This window comes from Lithobates pipiens, unplaced genomic scaffold, assembly GCF_037356315.1.
Source record: "Lithobates pipiens isolate NorthernLeopardFrog02 unplaced genomic scaffold, aLitPip1_a1.2 Scaffold_3, whole genome shotgun sequence".
NCBI classification, from domain to species: Eukaryota; Metazoa; Chordata; class Amphibia; order Anura; family Ranidae; genus Lithobates; species Lithobates pipiens.
The window spans coordinates 126,923,596-126,945,090 of NW_027507790.1; the positions used below are offsets into that span (position 1 = coordinate 126,923,596).

General features: G+C 44.1%; 1 protein-coding gene across 3 annotated transcripts in view; it reads right to left on the reverse strand.

Annotated features, from left to right (window-relative positions):
• YTHDC2 (YTH N6-methyladenosine RNA binding protein C2) overlaps positions 1-21,495 on the reverse strand; it is a 274,280-nt gene that overhangs the window by 97,061 nt on the left and 155,724 nt on the right. For all 3 annotated transcript variants that reach the window (XM_077462267.1, XM_077462265.1, XM_077462266.1), the window contains one exon: positions 17-113. In XM_077462267.1, coding sequence (XP_077318393.1) covers positions 17-113 — 97 coding nt within the window. The remainder of the gene's footprint in view (positions 1-16; positions 114-21,495) is intronic.

Genomic DNA, 21,495 nt, shown 5'->3' on the forward strand with positions numbered 1-21,495 from the left:
TATGAAAAACACATACCTGTTGACATTATCGGCAAATCTCTTGTCATCTAACAAAATGCGATCTCTTAATCCTACAATCTCATCATATCCTGGAAGAAATATTAGTATGGCCCCTGAAAAACATAATCAGCATGCTGAAGGTCAAATTATGATATGGAGTTTGAAAAATAGTCTCTCAATTTAAATGGACACTAGCAACACTGTGCATTTGTTGAACAATGTGGAATTCAGAAGTTCTAATAGTACAGATAACTTCTGTCTATTAACATGACAGTACAGTGATGAGCTGTATTTAATGCAGAGTAGTGTAGAATATTTAAGGTACTGCAGAGTATACATGTACAGCACAGTGTATAGGGAGGACACCCACCAATAAACACATTTCATTTCAGCCTTGGAGCTCCCATTAGTGGATCAACGGGCTGTCATTACGTTAGCGTGCAGAGCTACACAATTTTTTCAGCAGCCTGCATTTTCTCCAAGCTGTTCTCTGAAATTAACCTCCGCCTGCCCCCTGCACATCACTTCTATGCCCCTTGCTGACTCTGTTTACAATAAACTCTGTCATATGAGGTATGTGTGTGGGGTGGGGTTTGGGGCTACCTCTTACTCCCTTATCTGGGTTTTGTATTAAATAGGACTATGGTAGAACTACGGCCTGAGTAAGGTTGGAATTTGAGACATGGGTGGCCCTGCAAGCATCATCCAAGTTAACCACTTCAGCCCCGGAATAATTTACCCCCTTGACGAGAATTTTTTGCAAAACGGCACTGCGTCATTTAACCGACAATTGCGTGGTTGTGCAATGTTGTACCCCCCAAAAAAATCAACATCTTTTTTTCCCCCACAATGAGCTTTTTTTTTGGTGGCATTTGATCACCTCTAGGGTTTTGATTTTTTGCACTATAAACAAAAAAAGACCGACAATTTTGGAAAATAATATATCTTTTTAACTTTTTGCTATAATAAATAATCCCCAAAAATGTATAAAAAACACAATAAATCTAAATTTCTCTTTCTCTTCCTTTTGCAGATCTGTACGCTACATATTTTTGATAAAAAATAAAATTGCGAAAAGCGTGTATTGATTGGTTTGCACAAAAGTTACAGCGTCTACAAAATAGGGGATAGATTTTTGGCAGATTTTTTTTACTACTACTAATGGCAGTGATCTACTCGGGACTGACATTGCGGCGGACAGATAAGACACTTTTGATACTATTTTGGGACCATGGACATTTATACAGTGATGTGTAGATGTCACTGGCAGGGAAGGGGTTAACAATAGGGGGCGATCAAGGGGTTAAGCGTCAGTGTTCCCTAGGTGTGTTCTAACTGTGGTGGAATGGGCTCACTAGAACGTGACAGAGATCACTGTTCCCGATGACAAAGAGCAGTAGATCCCTGCCATGTCACTAGACATAACAGGGAAATGCCTTATTTACATTTCCTCGTTCTGCCTTTCCTCGATCGCGGGCCATCGGTAGAGTCAGCCGTGCGCCTGCTAGCCACCTTCAATGGAGGGACGTACAGGTACGCCCATTTGCCCAGCTGTGCCATTGCGCCAACGTACATCAGCATGTGGCGGTCGGCAAGTGGTTAACAAAAATCTATCTGAAAATTGACTGAATCAAATACATAAAGAGTTGCGCAAAAAAAGAGCAAATATTAGTGCAAAAGCATAATAAAAAAATAACATGCAAATGAATCCAACACAGGATGCCGTTATCCTGTGATGAGATGCAAATGGTGGAGCGACATGCTGACATCGCCAAACTCAGTTCCCTGAAGTGCAGATTGCTTTCTCTACGCCAGCCAGGGAGACTGTTTAGTGTTTTATTTTCACACTGGTGCAAGTGTGATTCTACATACATTTGTTTTATTATGCTTTTGCATTAATATTTGCTATTTGATTGTTTTGACTGTGCCTATATCACAATGTAGAGTTGTAGCTTGTATAACTACTGCTTTTGTTTCAGTAATTTCTGTATTTGTGGTTTTCATCTCAAGATATTTAAGCACAGTTTTAACCTTTAAAAATTGACTGAGCCTGTAAGAAAATGATAGACCAAAATAGTGATTGCATCCTATCAGGTGCAGTCACTGTTTGGTTATTCAGGCAGCTGCAGGTGCCATAACTCCCTTGATAAAATAGACAGCAGTGCAGATTCCTCCATATATGTTATTAGCATGATGGGAAAATCATCTGATTTTCTCTTGTTAAGAGGCTCATGATTGAGCCGTATACGAGTAGCTAAGGTGGAAGCTTAAATCAACAAATTTAACTGACTTCATTAGATTGAACCAAACTGATTACACTCAACAGTTCTTGGTAGCCAAATAGAAGAGAAATCTGTGGTGCTGTAACAAATTGTTATTGCTTCTGAGATAAGCACTGGAACAATGTCAGCATGAAACCATCCTCTATTTCAAAACAGTGCACAGGAAAATCAACTACACAGTTGCTTGGTAAAAAGCAGCTCAACCCTTTAACCACTTGCTTACTGGGCACATACAGTATCTCACAAAAGTGAGTACACCCCTCACATTTTTGTAAATATTTTATTATATCTTTTAATGGGACAACACTGAAGAAATTACACTTTGCTACAATGTAAAGTAGTGAGTGTACAGCTTGTATAACAGTGTTGGAATTAAGCATGAATTAATGTTATACATCTAAAGTTTCTACACATCTGTTCGTTCAACCAAGCTCAGCCATATTGAAGATATAGAGGAATGTGGCACCAAACAGAATCTGCATAGCATAAGGAATTCTCTTCAGCCCACCTGGTGTGCACGGAGCTTCAAATAGATTGATGACAATGATGGCTCTGGTCTGTCTGTGAGGACAAAAGATGGGCCTAATAAAGGGGAAGGGCGTCGGAAATCGAATCACAGGAGATGACCCCAGTCCGAGTAGTTGCAATGCATGGACAAACACAGAGGCCAATTATGGCAGGATGGTCAGAGATATTTAGCCTGGGGGAGGAGATGCCCTAGAGACACTGATTCGTCCACAGACAAAGGGGGGTGGGCAGTAGAATGCAGTTTGGATGGTGTGCGTCTGTCAAAAAGTGAATGATTGAAGAGAGCTTCCTCTCTCCCCCACCATGAGGACAGCCACGAGGATCTTTTAAGTATATTGCTTGTATTGTATTCTGATTGTATGCTATGTACTCTTGTAATTTCTAACAATACCTTATATAAGCTTTCTTATTCCCTTAAGAAATAAATGAGATTTAATTGATCTTAGACTGTGTATTTGGTTTCATAGATAACTTTGTGGTATTGTGATATTAACGATAGCATGTGCCCAGAGTGTTAATGGACTAACTAATCTATAGGGACTAGACAAATTAATGCATAGCTGATAATAATAGTTTGTATTTATCAGTTATTTCAAACAGTGTAAATTTTTTGTCCCCTCAAAATAACGCAACACACCGCCATTAATGTCTAAACGGCTGGCAACAAAAGTGAGTACACCCCTAAGTGAAAATGTCCAAATTGGGCCCTATAAGTGTCAATATTTTGCGTGGCCACCATTATTTTCCAGCACTGCCTTAGCCCTCTTAGGCATGGAGTTTACAAGAGCTTAACAGGTTGCCATTGGAGTCCTCTTCCACTCCTACATGAGATCATGGAGCTGGTGCCTGCTAGAGACCTTGCTCTCCTCCACCTTCTGTTTGAGGATGCCCAACAAATGCTCAATAGGGTTTAGGTCTGGAGATGTGCTTGGCCAGTCCATCACCTTTACCTTCAGCTTCTTCAACAAGTGAAGTGCGTCTTGGAGTGTTTGGGGTTGTTATGTTGGAATACTGCCCTGCGGCCCAGTCTCCGAAGGGAGGGGATCATGCACTGCTTCAGTATGTCACAGTACATGTTGGCTTTCATGGTTCCCTAAATGAACTGTTGCTCCCCAGTGCAAGCAGCACTCATGCAGCCCCATACTATGACACTCCAAAAACCATGCTTGACCATAGGCAAGACACGCCTATCTTTGTACTCCTCACCTGGTTGCCACCACACACGCTTGACACCATCTTAACCAAATATGGTTATCTTGGTCTCATCAGACTATAGGATATGGTTCCAGTAATCCATGTCCATAGTCTGCTTGTCTTCAGCAAACTGTTTGCGGGCTTTCTTGTGCATCATCTTTAGAAAAGGCTTCCTTCTGGGACGACAGCCATGCAGACCACTTTGATGCAGTGTGTGGCTTATGGTCTGAGCACTGACAGGCTGACCCCCCCACCCCATTCAACCTCTGCAGCAATGCTGGCAGCACTCATATGTCTATTTCCCAAAGACAAACTCTGCATAGGATGCTGAGCACGTGCACTCAACTTCTTGGGTCGACCATGGCGAGACCTGTTCTGAGTGGAACCAGTCCTTTTAAACCGCTGTATGGTCTTGGCCACCGCGCTGCTGCTCAGTTTCAGGGTCTTGTCAATCTTCTTACAGCCTAGACCAAATTTATGTAGAGCAACAATTTTTTTTTTCAGATCCTCAGAGAGTTCTTTTCCATGAGGTGCCATGTTGAACTTCCAGTGACCAGTATTCATGAGTTAGAGCGACAGCACCAAATTTAACACACCTGCTCCCTGTTCACACCTGAGACCTTGTAACACTAATGAGGCGCATGACACTGGGGAGGCAAAATGGCTAATTGGGGGCAAATTTGGACATATTCACTTAGGGATGTACTCACTTTTGTTGCCAGCGTTTTAGACATGAATGGCTGTGTGTTGAGTTATTTTGAGGGGACAATCGACACTGTTATACAAGCTGTACACTCACTACTTTACATTGTAGCAAAGGGTCATTTCTTCAGTGTTATATGAAAAGATATATGATAAAATATTATATAATACAAAAATGTGAGGGATGTACAAGCCTTTGTGAGATACTGTATACCCCCTTCCTGCACAGGCAAATTTCCAGCTTTCAGAAATATCGATCTTTCAATGACAATTGCACAGACATGCTACACTGTACCTATATGAAATAGATATCAATCTTTTTCACACAAATAGAGCTCTCTTTTAGTGGTATTTATTCATCACTGGGTTTTTATTTTTTGCTAAAGGAAAAAAAAACTTTAAATGTTGGAGATAATTTTTCTCCTTCATTAATGTACGCTGATGAGGCTGCACTGACAGGTGGCACACTGGTTAGCAGTACTGATGGTCAATGGTAGGTGGCACTGGTGGGCACTAGTTAGGAGCACTGGTGGCGACTGTGTGGGACCGATGTCCCTTTTACAGAAGCAGGAAATCGGAAATATTTAAAGGCAGATTACCAGCTTCTGTTTACATCATGTGATGAGCTGTCATTGGCTGATAGCTGATCATGTGGTAAAGGGCTCAGTGATAAAAGAGCGCGTTGCAGGGGGTGCGTGTGAGCAGTGTAAGTGCCAGAGGACATCCATGTACACGCTCCCGGCAATGTAATCCAGCACTGTAGCCGTCTTTCGACTATAGTGTGGACATCAAGTGGTTATATACACTTGTATGAATAATGTGGATCCTGGCTAGGCACCGTACACCTGCAAATCTATGCAGCCATTAAGATAATCTATAATCTTCAGTGTGGGCACTTCAAGTAGGTATATTTAAAAGGCAATATCAACTACATGTGGCCTTGGCTACAAATTCTTTTAAACCTGTTCTTATAAAAAAGAAAATGGGATTTTTGTACTCCCTGTAAAATCCTCTCTCTGAAGTTCATTGATGGATACAGCTCCTTTAATTCTTGACTTTAGGGTTATCACGCCACCTTCAGGAGAGGACTAGGCAGAACATGTAAAAACATTAAGACTGCACAGCACCACCCGGGGCGGTCTCTCTGGCTATAACCTCTGCTTCCTGCAGCTCAGTTCGTCAAAAAGAAGTACAAACATATATAGGAGGGGTGGGGGCTGTGTTCAACAATGAACTTCAGAGAAAAGGATTTTATGGCGAGTACAAATATCCCATTTTATCTTTCGTTCATTGACAAACACAGCTCCTTTAAATCTTGACCTTAGGGACGTCACCCCAAGCAGTGTAAAAAAACATAACTTCATCCACAACAAAAGAAAGACCTCAACAGAGGAGTTGCCACCTTAAACGGCCGCCATCAAAACCTGCGGCCAACTTATGCATCAAAAGATGAGTTCACAACAAAACGAATTTAAAGCATAAATTGCAACCTTACACAGCCGCCTGTAAAACCTTGCAGCCAAAGCAAGCATCCGAAGATGCGCTTACGTCAACTATTTTAGAAATTAGTGAAAGTGTGAACGGATGACCGAGTCCGTTCCAATTGGAAGGTTCCAATTGCCCTGGTGGAATGAGCCGTGACAGGAAAAGGGGGCACCGCCCCTTTAAGGCATAGGCATGAACCACGATCTGTCTGATCCACCTAGAACGACGTTGAGATCGCCAGACCTTTTTCGGACCAGCCACCAAAACAAACAGTCTGACTTCAGGAAACGAGCCATAGCAGACAGATACATTCCCTGGATGTGGTCCGAGCTCTACGGGTGTAAGGCAACTTCTTTCAGGTGTGTCAGCTTAGGACAAAGGGATGGTAACACAATGTCCTCATTTAGATGGAATGCCGAAACCACCTTCAGAAGGAAAGATGGCTGCGGAAGTAGCACTGCCTTATCCTTGTCCAGCAAAGCTTCAAATAGCCTCTCACCTTGGAAGAGTAGATGCTTGGTCCACAGACCAGCATTTTAGCCAAATCAGGCGTCGTAGCACCACTGCTGATACTGATGCTCTAGAGAGTAGGGGGGCCTTATCCAGGGCAGCATCACAGACATATTTAAGGCCATGCACCAACTGATCTGCCAGCTCTAAGCAGAACAGGGGAGACTGTTGCTTCTCCAATTCACGGTGCAACAACTTTGCCCATTCAGTAAGCATCTGCAACACCAAGCCCGTGGCCTGCACAGGTCGTAACGCTGACCCCACTACCTTAACATGGACCAGGCCACTGCCTCGGACCTCCTGTTGGCAGGGTTCTTGAAGGCAGGAGTCCCTTTTACCGGAATCATGGTTACTTTATTTAACCTGGATACTGGGGGGTCAATGACCAGAGGGAGGCATCCATTTTTCAGGAGGCTCTCCTCAAAGGTGTAATGAACCGTCATTCTTCATGGGACTGAAAAAGGCCCACCGCGGGCTTCCCCATTCCATGTAGATGAACTTATCAAAATAAGTTAAATAAGATAACACCTCAGCATAATTTCCTGCTACATCCTTTATCTTCAGGGTATCCCGCACCACAGTAATAAGTGCTCCTACTAGTGCTTTTTCCTGCGCTAACCCAGACACAAAGTCTTTCTCACTGTCCAAAACGGTCCTGGTCCGCATCCTCTGACACGTCAGAAAAGGGGCCGCCTGTGACCGCGGGGCCCGAGCCTGAATCAGAGCTCTCCCCAGACAAGGGGGTAGGGGGCTTTTTTTTTACCCCCCCCCTTGCGCCCACACGCCGCTTCCACCCTGGCAACAGAGGTCTCCAGGACCGCCAGCAGAGCGTCCATGGGCAGGGATGCCTGGGGAAAAAGCGCCAGCTTCTTTTTTTATAATAAATCTTTATTTTCCAACATAGTCATTCCTACATAAATTCAATATATTCCATTTCTTATTTACAGCTTTTATCTTTATACATCCAGTATTTAATTCACAACCCCAAACAACAAAAAAAATAAAACCTTCACCCCCCTCTCCCCCACTTCAGAGTATGGTCTATAGATTTAATTTGTTATCCCACATAGTAACAAATGAGGCAAAAAAAAAAAAAACCCAGCAAACCCCTCCCACCACCTTTGTAAACTTCTTATACTTGCACTTCTTTTCAAACCCACAACATACATTCAATTTTCACTTCAACAATATCACCCTCACATAAATATATGTATTTGCTCTTTCCTTTACACCAATCCCCTCCCTCTCACCGAGTGGAGTGGCACTGCTAAAACATACATATCCAATATATTCTATAATTATCTCTGGTGAATATCGCCATCCTTCCCATATACCGTTAAATTCTTCCTGTTTATCTCTAATCAAATGCACCCATTTTTCAGCTTACATTATTATATCTACTTCCTTTTTCCAATTGGACAGTATGGGGCATGTGGATTGCTTCCAATGCCTTGGTATTAGTGACTTCGCCACGTTCAACAAATGTGGTGTAATACTTCTTTTGTATACTTTGAGGATGGCATCCCGTGGAACAAGAAATGCATAACAGAAAATTCTATAGGTCTTAAAGTCAGTTTATTGATCCATGGGGCCACTGTCTCCCAAAATTTTTTAACTTTAGGACACGTCCACCATATATGGAGAAAAGTGCCTCTCTGGGCACATCCCTTCCAACAACGTGCATCTTATTTTGGAAACATTTGTGCTAAACGAGCTGGGGTACAGTACCATCTAATTAAGAATTTATATGCCATTTCCTGAGTATGGGAACTTAGCGAGGAGCCATGAGTTGTTTTAATCATCTTTTGTATTTGCGAAGTCGAGAACCTCTGTCCCATTTCCTTTATTCCCTAATATAGTAAGGTGTTGATGTACTTTGGGTTTTAAGTATCCGTTTATACATCCTAGATAATAAACGTTTGGCCTCTGGATTATTTATACGCCACGATTCAAACGTGGTGAGAGAATTAAAGGATCTCATCAAGGACTTCTTTTTATTAACAAAGTCCGCTATTTGAAAATATCTCCAGGTGGCCATTGGGATATCACCCCAAGTCGATACCAAATCCGTTTGCCAATGTGCCCCTTGGGGCTAGTATGGCACATGTAACCTCCCCATCTCTACTCCAGCCTCCAAAATTTCTCCCCTCCTCCCCCGGATAAAACTACGGTATCCCTCCATTTGCGTTAATGGAGATATCATAGGGGCAAATTTACCCGAGACATTTAACTTGTCCCATATTGATAAAGTTGTCTTAGTTATTTGTGATGTACACTCCGACAGTCCCTTACTCCCAGCTGAAATCCAAAGGGCTACTTCTAGGTTCCTACCTGCCATTGTCTTATCTTGATTCACCCAGAGTTTATTTGAAGAGTCATGGCACCAATTCATTAATCTCACCAACGACATAGCTTTACAGTATAGATTTATATCTGGTAGTCCTAGCCCTCCCTCTGACTTAAGTCTCTTTAAAATATCATATGACAACCTTGGGTGCTGATCACCCCACACAAAGTTAGACAAGGCCCTGCTCAGCTGCCTTAAAAAAAAAAAAAAAAATTGTGGGAGCGTCACGGGAACTGTTGATAAAGTATAAATAATTCTTGGTAGTACATTCATTTTAAGTGCGTTCACTCTTCCAATCCAGGTCAGGAGATGGCCTTTCCAGCTTTGTAAATCCTTTAATACCTTGATTAAAGTGGTGTTGCCACCAAAAAATTAAAAGTGCTTAAAATTCGTAAAAAAAATAAAAATAAAATAATTGGCAAAAAAAATTTTTTTTACTCACCTCTAAATAACGGTTGCTAGGGGGTCCCTCGTAATCTGCCTTCCTCATTGCCCAGGCTGGTGACATCACTTCCCCTCGCGCCGCACATTAACCTGGGACCTGTCATGTGTCCCAGTTGACTGTACGGCGTATCACGGCGCCCTGCGCCGCTCGCGCATGCGCAGTGGGTGCCCGGCTGTGAAGCCACAGCCGGGTGCCCACAGTATGCATGACGGCGCCGCGAGCGGAGTGGGGAGCGAGGGGGGGGCTTCGTTCCCCCGCATCGCTGGACCCTGGGGCAGGTAAGTGTCCGATTATTAAAAGCCAGCAGCTGCAGTATTTGTAGCTGCTGACTTTTAATTTTTTTTTTTTAGGGGGTACCCCACTTTAACAAAGGACCGTAATTAAGATCATATAACTGTTTTAAATTAGGCGTTGTATGTATTCCCAAACATACCAATGAGTCTGAACTCCAATTAAAAGGGAAAGTTTGTTGCATGGAGGACCTCATCCTACTAGGGACATGCTTTGGCATCAAAAGCAATTTCCCAAAATGTATTTTGAAGTTGGACAAACCACCAAATTTGTCCACCTCCTATATTATTTTAATGAGTCTTGAGGGTTGGAAAGATACAACAAAAGGTCATCGGCATATGCCAAGACCTTGTGCTCCACTGCCCCAATACGCATCACCGTGACCCTCCCATTCCTCCTTATGCATAAAAAAAGCTCTAAGGCCAGGGAAAACAGTAGGCAGAGGGGGAAGAGGGGGCACCCTTGTCTAGTCACATTACGTATGTTGAAATACTCAGTCAACCCACCATTTACTTTCACCCTTGCTCTGGAATTATTTTATAACGCCAACATCCAACCCATCATACACTCTCTTAGGCCCACCTCCCTCAGAACCTCGGACAAAGACGCAGTTGAGCCTATCAAATGCTTTCTCGACATCCATCAACAGTACCACCCTTGGAATTTGGTCCGTTCCATTTTGTGCCCCATGTAAAATATGTAAGGCTCGTATTGTATTGTCTCTAGCTTCACGGCCTTTTATAAATCCTGTTTGATCTAGGTGTACTATTTTTGCGATGTGATCTTGCATACTAAGGGCCAACATTTTAGATAGGAGGGAGATGGGCCTATAATTGGTGCAATATTGAGGGTCTTTCCCTACTTTCAGGAGGACAGTCACATGCGCCACTAATGCTTCAGGGGGCAGTGGACTGGACATTGTAATAGAGTTGAAATAATTACATGGGGGTGTATTAGACCTGCCAAAATCTTTTTATAATATATGTTCGTAAAGCCATCTGGGCCAGGACTTTTACCCAATGATAGTGTCATTATTACCCTACTCAATTCCTCCACGGTTATTGGCTGTTCCATTTCCTCTAGCGCTGGGGTCAGGATAGCAGGTCGCTCTGAGGCCTTTAAGTAGTCTGATTTTTTTTTTTCCCCTGCCCCTTTGTCTCCTGTCCCCGCCGAGTCTATGTCATAAAATAATTTGTAATCATTTTGAAACACTGCCACTATCTTTTGGGTGCCGGTAATTTGTTTCTAATTCACTACCAGATTGTGGGCATGTCTTGACTCTTGTCTCCTTAGTTAGCTTGCCAACAGCTTTCCCCCCTTACTATCCTGTTGGTAAAAACGATGGGCAAAATACCTTTTCTTATTTTTCACTTTCTTGTCTAAGCATTGAGTTAAGTTCAATCGTAATTCATCCAATCTATCAGCCTCCCCTGGGTTCCGACTGCTTTTGTGTATTATTTTTAATTTCTGTATTTCTTCTAGGAGATCTGTCATTTCCTTTTGTTTCTCCTTTCTAAGACGTGAGCCCTGCGCAATCAGTTCCCCTCATTATCTTTGTGGGCTTCCCACACTGCTTGGTTGCACGCCTGGTGAAGGAGAAAAGATGGAAAGCGCGTGATCTAACGCTTTGATTTGCTCAAAAGATGTATACAGTTTATTCACCTAAAAAATTATAAAAACACATGCAAAGTGTCTATGTATTCATGAAAGTAGGTTAAAAGCATATTCACATTAAAAACTTGTTAGGGGTGCGTGGCTAGCCATGGAGCGAGATGGCCGTCTGAATACTGAGCTCCGCTCCACGGCAGGCTTAATCACCAACTGCAGACAGACGGACCGATCCTCTCTCGATCATCAGAGAGGGGAAGGTTGTGGGACACTTAGCGGCATGCCCGGACGCCGCCATCCGCCGCCATTCCCGCGCCGTTAGACCGAATATTTCGGCCGCATGGATCACAGAGGAAACCAAGATGGCGCCGACCGGACACAACACAGGATCCGCGCCACACAGGCCAGCACAGCATAATCTGCCTCACGAACAGCCTTCAACAGACCGGAGCGTCAGAGGAGGCTGAGGCGATGGACAGTCTACCCCCTCCACACAGGGGACATGCCACAGGAGAGAGGTAAGAAACTGGCCTCCTCCCCCTGTATCTCTCCTCACAAGGCAAAAAACACCATGGCCCTGCTCCTGCTACTCCAGCCCCTATATCCACCCTGGCTACCATACCGGTGACTGATAACCCTGTATCTGAAAGCATGCTAAAATCCATGCTGCTAACTCTGCAGAAAGATCTCCACAGGGAGCTGCAGCTCTCCCTATCCCAGGCACATGACAGGCTGGACTGTCAGGAGGATATAGCAGACGTGACAGAACATCTCTCTGACATGAGTAAAGCTCACAACGAGCTCCTTAATGCACACGATCACCACACAGATGAGATCCAGAAAATAAAATTGAAGCTCGCAGACCTCGAGGACAGGTCCAGACGAAACATAAAATTTAGAGGGGTCCCTGAAACCGTGCAACCTACTGACCTTCCCAAGTACCTACAGCAACTCTTCCTTGCCCTGCTTCCTAACCTCACACCCCAAGATATGATCATTGACCGAGCGCACAGAATTGCGAAACCGGACCACCTCCCGGCTGAAACACCCCGAGATGTCCGGGCCAGGATCCATTTTTATCAGATCAAACAGCAGCTCCTTCGCGCAGCCAGAAACCTGAGGCCCCTTCCAACTCCTTACTGCAAAGTATCTCTTTTTGCGGACTTGTCTACCGCCACCATGGAGCTCCGTAGAGCATTCTCACTGGTCACATCCCTTCTCCAGGAACACAATATCACATACCGCTGGGGCTTCCCCACCAAGCTACTAGTCACTTACCAACAAAAAATTGTTCTGATCCTATCCCCCCCAAGGACGGCTACAAGAAGCTGACCAACTGGGGCCTGCTCCCTGTCCGCACAAAGTTGCACAACTCAGAGAAACTCCCTGCAGCATCACCACCTCCTCCTCGACGACGACCTTCCAACAAAACCAACAAAGCCTGATGTCTCCCACGACAGTTTTTGTCCCCAGCATGCGAAAGCCTGCCAGGGCGACCTTTCCAGTTTCAAACCCCCACTGAGTTACCGTGTGCCAAGCACACTTCAGTAAGCTCCTTTCTTTACCTTTGGTACTCTACGAGTTTAAACTATTCGATTGTTCCTCTGTCTTTTTTCTGTTCCATTTTTCTTTTTTTTTTCTTTTTTTTTTCCTTATTCTCGCTCTATCATATCAATAACCCATTGGTGCCCAACACTCTTTGAAAGAACTGCCAGTCCCTGAGGTTTGCTTCATCTTTAGTACACTTACAAAATAGACGATCTTGCGATCTCCACCTTGCTCTACCAAGTCGGGGATCACAACTTGTAAATTGTGTGTGTTAACGTGTAAAGTTGTCATATCTAAGAATTGTGATACATTGTTTTATACTGCTTGTGGTCGCGCTCGACACCCGTGCACTATCTGACATACCTTATCATTATGCCAATCAAAATAGTATCTCTTAATGCCAAGGGGCTTAACTCCCCTTTCAAAAGAAACCTCCTTTGGAAAAAAGCTTGTGGGCAACAAGCTAATATTCTATGTGTACAAGAAACACATTTTGCAAAGCCTAATCCACCCAAATGTACACATAAAAACTACTCCCACTATTTCTTCTCCAATCACGGTAAAAAAAAAGTGTGGAGTAATGATCGCTGTTAAATTACAATATGGCTTTTATCCCACACCAAATTGACACGGACGAGGAGGGAAGATTTATAATAATGACAGCCACGATTGACAACCACCACGTTGGTGAATATCTACGCACCCAATACATCTCAGAGGAAATTTTATAAACTCCTTAAGACCAAATTACAACTGGTCAATCATGACTCCCTAATTATCTGTGGGGACTTCAACGACATTCCCGATCCCTTGCTAGATTCTACCAATCCTGGCAGGAAGGAAACTTCCGCCCTCTCCACGTTTATGGACTCTGAAAATCTATATGACCCATGGAGATGTGCACATGATGTTGAGCGCGATTACACTTTTTATTCCTACCCTGGTAACTCTTACTCTCGGATTGACCTTTTTCTCACAAACAAAAAAGCTCTACTATCCACCTCAGAATCCCACATTGGCACAATCACATGGTCAGACCATGCACCAATTTCCCTGGTCCTATTCCCCCAACATTGCCCCACTAGCCATTCTGTTTGGTGCATGAATTCATCCCTACTCACCAATCAGAAATATGCAAATGAAAAAGAATCCGAGATGAGGAGTTTTTTTTAACACAACTGTACATCGATAGAGAATCAAGCTACAGTTTGGTTAGCACACAAAGCTTCTCTGAGGGCTTTTTATGAAACTGGGGGCACAAGAACGCAGAAGACGAAATGCAGAAATAGATAAAATTTTACAACAAATTAAATCCCTGGAATTAGTCCACAAAACCAACCCCACTAAATTTGTGTTAAACTCCCTTCGCGACCATAGACGAAAACTTACTCAACTACTGAACCACAAATTTGACTACTACATCAAAAAACTAAAATTAAAATCATACGCCTTCAGTAATAAATCTGGAGCCTTCCTGGCCAAACCAATTAAACAGCAACATCGCAGGATGAAAATCCCATTTCTCCTAAACTCCAAAGGCACGCGTATGACCAGTCCCTTGGACATTGCCAATACGTTTGCATCTTTTTACTCGGACCTTTATAACCTCCAAAAGACAATGTCAGACCCTCCGATAAGTACCGACGCTATAGATTCCTTTCTGTCCTCGGTTCAATTACCAACATTGACACCGACACAACTGCAAGACCTATCCGCCCCATTCTCACAAGCCAAAATCCAATCAGCTATCAAATCACTCCCTCTACACAAAGCACCGGGTCCCGATGGATTCGTCAATGAATACTATAGGCACTTCACTGACATCCTCTCCCCTCATCTGTGCAATGCTTTCAACCATTACGCTTCCTCTGGCACAATGCCAAAGGAGTGTCTGGATGCCCTCATAGTAACCCTCCCCAAGCCAGGCAAACCTTCGGATACCCCAGGGAATTTTAGACCCATTTCACTCTTAAACACAGACACCAAGCTATATGCTAAACTATTGGCTCTCCGACTCTCCACGGTGATGACCCAACTGATCCATATAGATCAGGTGGGCTTCAGCAGACAAACTTCGGACGGTACCCGACGATTTATTGATATTATCCAATGGGCAGAACATACCAAAACGCCTTCTCTGCTCCTCTCGCTGGATGCAGAGAAGGCGTTTGATAGAGTTCACTGGAAATACCTAGAGGCTGTCCTACGAAAGTTTGGCATATCTGGCACGCTCCTACATGCCATCCTCTGTCTTTACACAAACTCCAGTGCACAAGTCTGGACCTCGGGAGTCATATCAGACCCTTTCTATATCACTAACGGCACACGCCAAGGATGTCCTCTTTCCCCCCTAATTTTTGCCATGGTCATGGAACCCTTAGCCCAATGAATCCGTTCTGATCCCAAAATTAAAAGGCATCACAATAGGCCCAGTAGAACATAAAATAGGCCTATACGCGGATGATGTGATAATTTCACTCTCTGACACGTGACAGTCATTGAATGCGATGCAACAAACCCAAGATCAATTTAGTGCGATTTCTCTATATAAAGTAAATCATAACAAATCCTTAATGCTAGCATTAGGTCTAGATAAATTAACTATCCAACAAATATCTACATCTTCCCCCTTTTCCTGATCTAAAAATGCATCTCTGACTTATTTAGAAATTCATCTGACCTCTCCCAGTAATCATCTTCTGCGTACTAATTTTTCAGCCCTCGTAGAGAAGCTTCAAAAACTATGCCATGAGATGAATCACCCATTTGTATCATGGGCTGGTAGGATTGCTCTGGTTAAAATGTTTCTGCTACCACATATTTTATATGTCTTCCGCACTCTCCCGGTACCAGTCCTTCCGGTCCATCTGAGATCTCTTCAATCCATCCTCCACGCATTCATTTGGCATAACAAAAAACCCAGGATCAATAAACAGCATTTAATGGCCCCAACCTGCAGGGGAGGCCTGGGTGCCCCCAACATTACCCTTTACTACAAGGCAGTCCTCCTAGACCAACTTAAACTTTGATGGAATACATCTATCCCATCCAATTGGGCACAGATAGAGGCGGAAACATTACCTGCCAAACCTAAACTACTTTTATCTGCCTCACTTTTCGCACCTGGAATACGACATTACCCATTGGACACCATCTCTGCCTCCCTCAGAGTATGGACCTCGCTTCCTCAAATGTCCAAAGGGCTACCTCACTCCATACTGCCTTTTATCCCAAACTCAGTCGCTCACACTTGTTCTCCCTGACCTCCCCATACAGCCCTGGATCGACGCAGGCACCTCTGATCTCGGAAAATTGTTCTCTGCCTCACAATTGAAATCTTTCGCGAAGCTCCAATACTCTTATCAAATTTCCCCCAAATCCTTCTATATCTACTTAAGGATCAGATCTTTACTCAACAAAATCGAATGGAAAAACCACCACGGGATACTGCACAATACGATTACATACTTCACCACAAAGGACCCTGCCCGCAAAGGCATCTCGTAAATCTATAAAGAGCTGTCTCAACCTACAGAAGACCCACTTCAATCTCAAATTCTAAAATGGTCTGCACACATTCCGTCTAGCCCACCTAACAGTGTGTGGCACCATGCTCTCTCTCTTCCTGCCAAGCTCTCACACTGTACAGCACACTGGGATGCATTGCAAAAGCTCTTCCAACACTGGCACTATACACCCAACAGACTTGCTAAGATATTCCCAGATGTATCATCTTTATGCTGGAGGGGATGCGGGTCCCTAGGCTCTCTTTTTCACATCTGGTGGGAGTGCCCCTCTCAAGGACTTCTGGGCCAAAATTCGGTCTCCACTCCACTCCACTCCACTCCACTCCACGTTTCGGGCTAAGCATATCGCCCTTCCTCAACCACATACCTGCAATAAAAATTGTAATTAACTTCACATATAAAGGCTTAGGCTCCATGCACACTGGAGCTCATAAACTGCAGTTTATTGGAGTTTGGACGTTTTTTTTAAAAGCCCATAAACTCCATTCTGTTAGCCTATGTGTCCATGCACACATGGATGTTTTTTAGCTTTCGGCTGCTTTCACACTGGGGCGGTATTCAGGCGTTACAGCGCTAAAAATAGCGCCTGTGTAGCGCCTGAAAAAAAAACGGCCCCTTTCCCTCCAGTGTGAAAGCCAGAGGGCTTTCACACTGGAGCGATGCGCTGGCAGGACGGTGAAAAAAGTCCTGCTAGCCGCATCTTTGGAGCGGTGAAGGATCGGTGTGTATTCACCGTTCCTATACCGCTCCTACCCATTGAAATCAATGGGACACCGCGGCAATACCGCCGGCAAAGCGCCGCTGCAGCGGCGCGTTGCGGGCGGGTTTAACCCTTTTTCGGCCGCTAGCGGGGGTTAAAACCACCCCGCTAGCGCCCGCAGACCGCCACTAAAACGACGGTAAAGCGCCGCTAAAAATAGCGCCGCTTTACCGCCGACGCCGCTCCCGCCCCAGTGTGAAAGCAGCCTTAATGAGCAGTGGAGTTTATGGGCTTTTTTCTGAACGCCAGAAATTCGCGTTCAAAGTGCCGTTTTTCACCGCCAAAAAACAGCCAACGCTGATAAATGCTCATAAACGCTATTAAACGCTCATAAACATGCGTTAATTAGCGTTCGTCATTCTATTTTTCAATGCATTGTGGGATTTTTGGAGTGTCCTCTGTGTATTTTTGTAAAAAACGCCCATTAACGCTAACGCTGTAAAACGCTCATAAACGCTAGTACAAAACGCTGTTAAAAGCAAGTTTTTCAACCAGCGTTTTCTGCCAGCAATCTGGCGTCCAGAAAAAGCTTTTTTGAGCTTCAGTGTGCATGGAGCCTTAGGCCCGGTTCACACCGCTGCGGGGGGAGATCCGGATGTGATTCGCACAGCAAATCACATCCGATCTCCGTAGCGATGCGAGTTCAGCCATACAGATAGTATGGCTGAATTCGCAGCGCTCCCGCAGCAAACTCGCACGGGACCCTTTTTTGGGTCCGCAACAGAATCGGATCGCATGGGGGTTCACACCATGCGATCAGATTCCTGTGCGAGTCGGCAGATCGCACTGCGATATGCCGACGGATCTGGGGGTGTCATTAACATAACATTGACACTCCCAGCCGTCCGCATAGGGCAGTGTGAACTGCCGGCGGGAGGTGTGCGATGCGGGTAAACGGCGCGAATTTGCGGCGTTCCCGCATCGCTATAGTGTGAACCCGGCCTTATAGCTCACATCTATCATTAATCAGTTAATAACATTCAGCTGGAATCCATCTCCACAAACCACCCTTTGTATCTCTCATACATCATTTTTATATCTATGGGTATATCTGAATAGCTAAAAAACGGGACAAAAGGACGCCTTCCCTTGAAGATAGTATGCTGAATCATGTAGTTCATCCAAAAAAATACAAAGAAAACAATCAATGAATCATCAAAATTAATTTGTATATTCACATACCATGAAAAAACTAAACGACAAAGAAATCTCAATGTGTGGCCATATCAGCCAATATCTGGCAGATCGGTCAACACATATAGAGACTTATACCATCATAAAAATAAACAAAGATCAAAATCTGTATTTAACCCTTTAGGATATAAAGAATCTAAGCGATTTATCCAGTAAACTTCTTTTTTCTCAATTCCAATTCTCTATTCCCCCCACGTCTATTAGTTGGAATACCATCGATTACCATATATCTCAATTGAGAAACCGAATAGTTCATTTCAAAAAAAATGTCGAGAGAGGTATTTTATCATTTTTATCCCTAACAGAATATTTATGTCTAGCTATTCTGTCTGACTTTTTGTGTGGTTTCACCTACATAGATCAAACCACATGGACATTTGATTTTGTATATGACATATGTAGATTGACATGTGAAATTATCTTTTATAGGGATATTGTAGCCTTGAGTCGGATGATTAAGAGCCGGTTCACACAGGGGCAACTCAGATCCGACTTCAGGTGGCCCCTAGTCACCTCAGGTCGGACAACTTTTAAAAATCAATGTAAGTGAATGAGAGCCGTCTTAATGCACGCTACTGAAGTCGCTCCGACTTCAGAAGAGGTTCCTGTACTACTCCAATCCAACTTGTAGGCGACTGGTACCCATTGATTTCAATGGAGGTCGCCTCCAAGTCGGCTCTCCGTCTATACGGAGCCGACTGACAGAATTATCAGCTCTCAAGAGGGAACTCCACGCCAAATTTATGAAAAAAAATTAGTGTGGGTTCCCCCTCCGAGAGCATACCAGGCCCTTAGGTCTGGTATGGATTCTAAGGGGAACCCCCTACGCCGAAAAACGGTGTGGGGGTCCCCCCCAGATCCATGCCAGACCCTTATCCGAGCACGCTACCCGGCCGGCCAGGAAAGGGGGTGGGGATGAGCGAGCGCCCCCCCTCCTGAGCCGTACCAGGCCGCGTGCCCTCAACATGGGGGGAGCCTTGGGGAAGGGGGGGCCGCGTGGCCCCCCCACCCCAAAGCACCTTGTCCCCATGTTGATGAGGACAAGGGCCTCTTCCCGACAAACCTGGCAGTTGGTTGTCGGGGTCTGCGGGCGGGGGGCTTATCGGAATACGGGAGCCCCCTTTAATAGGGGGGCCCCCGGATACCGGCCCCCCACCCTATGTGAATAAGTATGGGGTACAAAGTACCCCTACCCATTCACCTGTGAAAAAAAATGTACAAAAAAACACAACACACAAGGGTTAAAATAGTTTATTGCACAGCTCCGGGGGTCTTCCCGCCGGACTCCTCCGCTATCTTCTACTAGCTCTTGCTCGGGCTCCTCCCCTAGCAAGAGCTAGCAGAAGATAGCGGCGAGTCCAGCGAGAAGACCCCCGAAGACGGAAGACCCCCGGAGCTGTGCAATAAACTATTTTAACCCTTGTGTGTTGTGTTTTTTTGTACATTTTTTTCACAGGTGAATGGGTAGGGGTACTTTGTACCCCATACTCATTCACATAGGGTGGGGGGCCGGTATCCGGGGGCCCCCTTATTAAAGGGGGCTCCCGGATTCCGATAAGCCCCCCCGCCCGCAGACCCCGACAACCAACAGTCAGGTTTGTCGGGAAGAGGCCCTTGTCCTCATCAACATGGGGGCAAGGTGCTTTGGGGTGGGGGGGCCACGGGGCCCCCCCTTACCCAAGACTCCCCCCATGTTGAGGGCACGCGGCCTGGTACGGCTTTTCATTTGCAACCAACATGTTAAATTTCAGACCAGGAACCAAACATGTCGGTTGCAAATGAAAATGTTCCTTTTCTGGACACTATTATCTGTTCAGGAAGGGAGGATTGTTAGCCATATTTATCGCAAACCCACAGACTGCAATCAACTACTACACTATTCTAGTTTTCACCCTCCAGGTGTATTTAAATCCATTCCAAGAAGTCAGTTAAAAAGAGTTGCTAGGATCACTGATAAATCTAGCTTTAAGGAGGATAGACTGAGTGAGATGGAGGTGAGACTACGACAATGGGGTTATCCTGGTAATACAGTACATTTTGAACGTACTAATTTAGAAACAAAAAAAGAAACAAATTCCTGCCCTAGGCTCCCCTTCATCTCTCAGTTTCATCCCTTCTCTAATAAAGTTAATAACATTATTAAAAAACACTGGTCCATATTAAGCTAAAATTATCCTTCTGTCCCTGAGTTTCGTTTCTCCCCTTTACCTTCATACCGTAAGGGTAGGACCATATACAATCGATTGGTAAGATCTGACCAGTATAGGACACCCACTTCACGGATTACTTTTTTGGGACCGCCTAATTATGGTTAATTTCCTTGTTTGTCATGTATTCAATGCTCTAGCATGATTAAGGGGAAATCCTTTAATCATCCGACTCAAGGTTACAATATCCCTATAAAAGATCATTTCACATGTTAATCTACATATGTCATATAGATCATCAAATGTCCATGTGGTTTGATCTATGTAGGTGAAACCACACAAAAAGTCAGACAGAATAGCTAGACATAAATATTCTGTTAGGGATAAAAAGGATAAATTACCTCTCTAGACATTTTGTAGAAATGAACCATTCGGTTTCTCAATTGAGATATATGGTAATCAATGGTATTCCAACTAATAGACGTGGGGGGAATAGAGAATTAGAATTGAGAAAGAGAAGTTTACTGGATAAATCGCTTAGACTCTTTATATCCTAAAGGGTTAAATACAGATTTTGATCTTTATTTTTATGATGGTACAAGTCTCTATGTGTTGACCGATCTGCCAGATATTGGCTGATACGGCCACACATTTTGAGATTTCTTTGTTTGTCGTTTAGTTTTTTCATGGTATGTGAATATACAAATTAATTTTGATGATTCATTGATTGTTTTCTTTGTATTTTTTTTGGATGAACTACATGATTCAGCATACTATCTTCAAGGGAAGGCGTCCTTTTGTCCCGTTTTTTAGCTATTGTTCAGATATGCCCATAGATATAAAAATGATGTATGAGAGATACAAGGGGTGGTTTGTGGAGATGGATTCCAGCTGAATGTAATTAACTGATTAATGATAGACAATTTT